The sequence below is a fragment of the Bidens hawaiensis genome, unplaced genomic scaffold (genome assembly GCF_021521415.1).
Source record: "Bidens hawaiensis isolate Kalapana, Puna unplaced genomic scaffold, B.hawaiensis_p1.1 tig00026182_1, whole genome shotgun sequence".
NCBI classification, from domain to species: domain Eukaryota; kingdom Viridiplantae; phylum Streptophyta; class Magnoliopsida; order Asterales; family Asteraceae; genus Bidens; species Bidens hawaiensis.
In genome coordinates this window covers 305,861-307,171 of record NW_027494208.1, presented here as the reverse complement: position 1 = coordinate 307,171, position 1,311 = coordinate 305,861, and the positions used below count along the sequence as shown (strand labels likewise).

General features: G+C 40.2%; 1 protein-coding gene across 1 annotated transcript; it reads left to right on the top strand.

The window, feature by feature from the left end:
* The first annotated feature begins 63 nt into the window (after window positions 1–63).
* Window positions 64–765, top strand: LOC143572999 (AT-rich interactive domain-containing protein 2-like). Its single transcript, XM_077058005.1, has one exon. It carries the CDS (start codon window positions 64–66, stop codon window positions 763–765), a length of 702 nt encoding a protein of 233 aa, XP_076914120.1.
* The last annotated feature ends 546 nt before the right edge of the window (window positions 766–1,311 follow it).

Below are 1,311 nucleotides of genomic sequence, written 5' to 3'. Positions count from 1 at the left end.
ATGCATTTATTTCATCTATTCAATTTCTAAAACTGATAAATAGGTGAAATTATTAACACAATCATGAAGAAGCCAAAACAGGTTGAGAAGATAGACCACTTTAGTTATGAACAGAAATATGCAGTCCCTGTAGGACCGCGGTTTCAAGCTGACGTGGCAGATTGGAAGGGCCCACCTCAAAGGAAATACCCTCACAAAACTCTCAACTCTTCAAAATGGTTAGGGACTGTAATCTGGTCAAACAATGACACAGCCACCCGAGAGACCGAAAGGGGTGCGATTGGGCGAGGGAGACCTGACCATTGCGATTGCCACATCGCTGGATCCGTCCCATGTGTCAAGCGCCACATCAGCGAGAAAACCGCTTTTCTCGAAAAAGATCTGGGACCCGCTTTCCGGATTTGGAAGTTTGACGAGATGGGAGAAGTCGTTGCGAACGTATGGAAACAGTCAGAGCAGCAGATGTTTGCACGCGTTTTGAATAATATTTCAAAACCGAAATACAAAGGTAATAGTTTTATAAAACTTGCATTGGAAAATTTTCCATCAAAGTCGGTTAAAACCATAGCCGGTTATTACTTTAACGTATACGTTCCTAGAAAAATAAGTGTGAAAACCAGGTCCGGACGTACGTTAGTAAACACGGACGATGAAGAGGAGGAAACGGGCCCTTGTTCCAAAGGGTCACGAAAGAAGGCTCGGGTTGATGGTGTGGGGCCCGCTTCTAAAAGTTTGAACGTCGGATACCTAACGGGACGAAGATGACCTGGCATCAGAGTGTTTTTAAGTTCAGTTCTTACTGGTTATCTTTTCCTTCTCTTGTTTTCTTAATGTCAGTATCTATCCCCCAACTAAAGTCATATAGGGGAATCCATATGGAAGCAGTTTTCCCTTAGATCCACAAATCCTGCTTCATATCATAGTCTTGACTCTTGCTTGTTATGCCCAATAATAATGGGAATAGATTTGTTTTATAAGTTCATAGGTGAGGTTGCTCATGCCTGGTGTTTTGGCTAACTAAGCCCCATAATGTGACTAGAGGTGCACATTTTTTTTATTCCCAAAACCGAACTTGTTTCGGTTTTAGTCAAGAATGTTCAAACCCGATTAGGGTGAAACTGATTTGGTTTAAAATTGGTTTGGTTTGAAACCGGTTTGTGAAGTGGAAAACCCTGACATATTAGAACCGGTTACGATCGGTTGGAATTAATTTTTAATATAAAATTTTAATTAAAGAATTTAAACATAATAGATGCAAAGTTTTAAAACATCATCAATGTCGTTTTTACAAATTTGGAAATTAAGAGCATG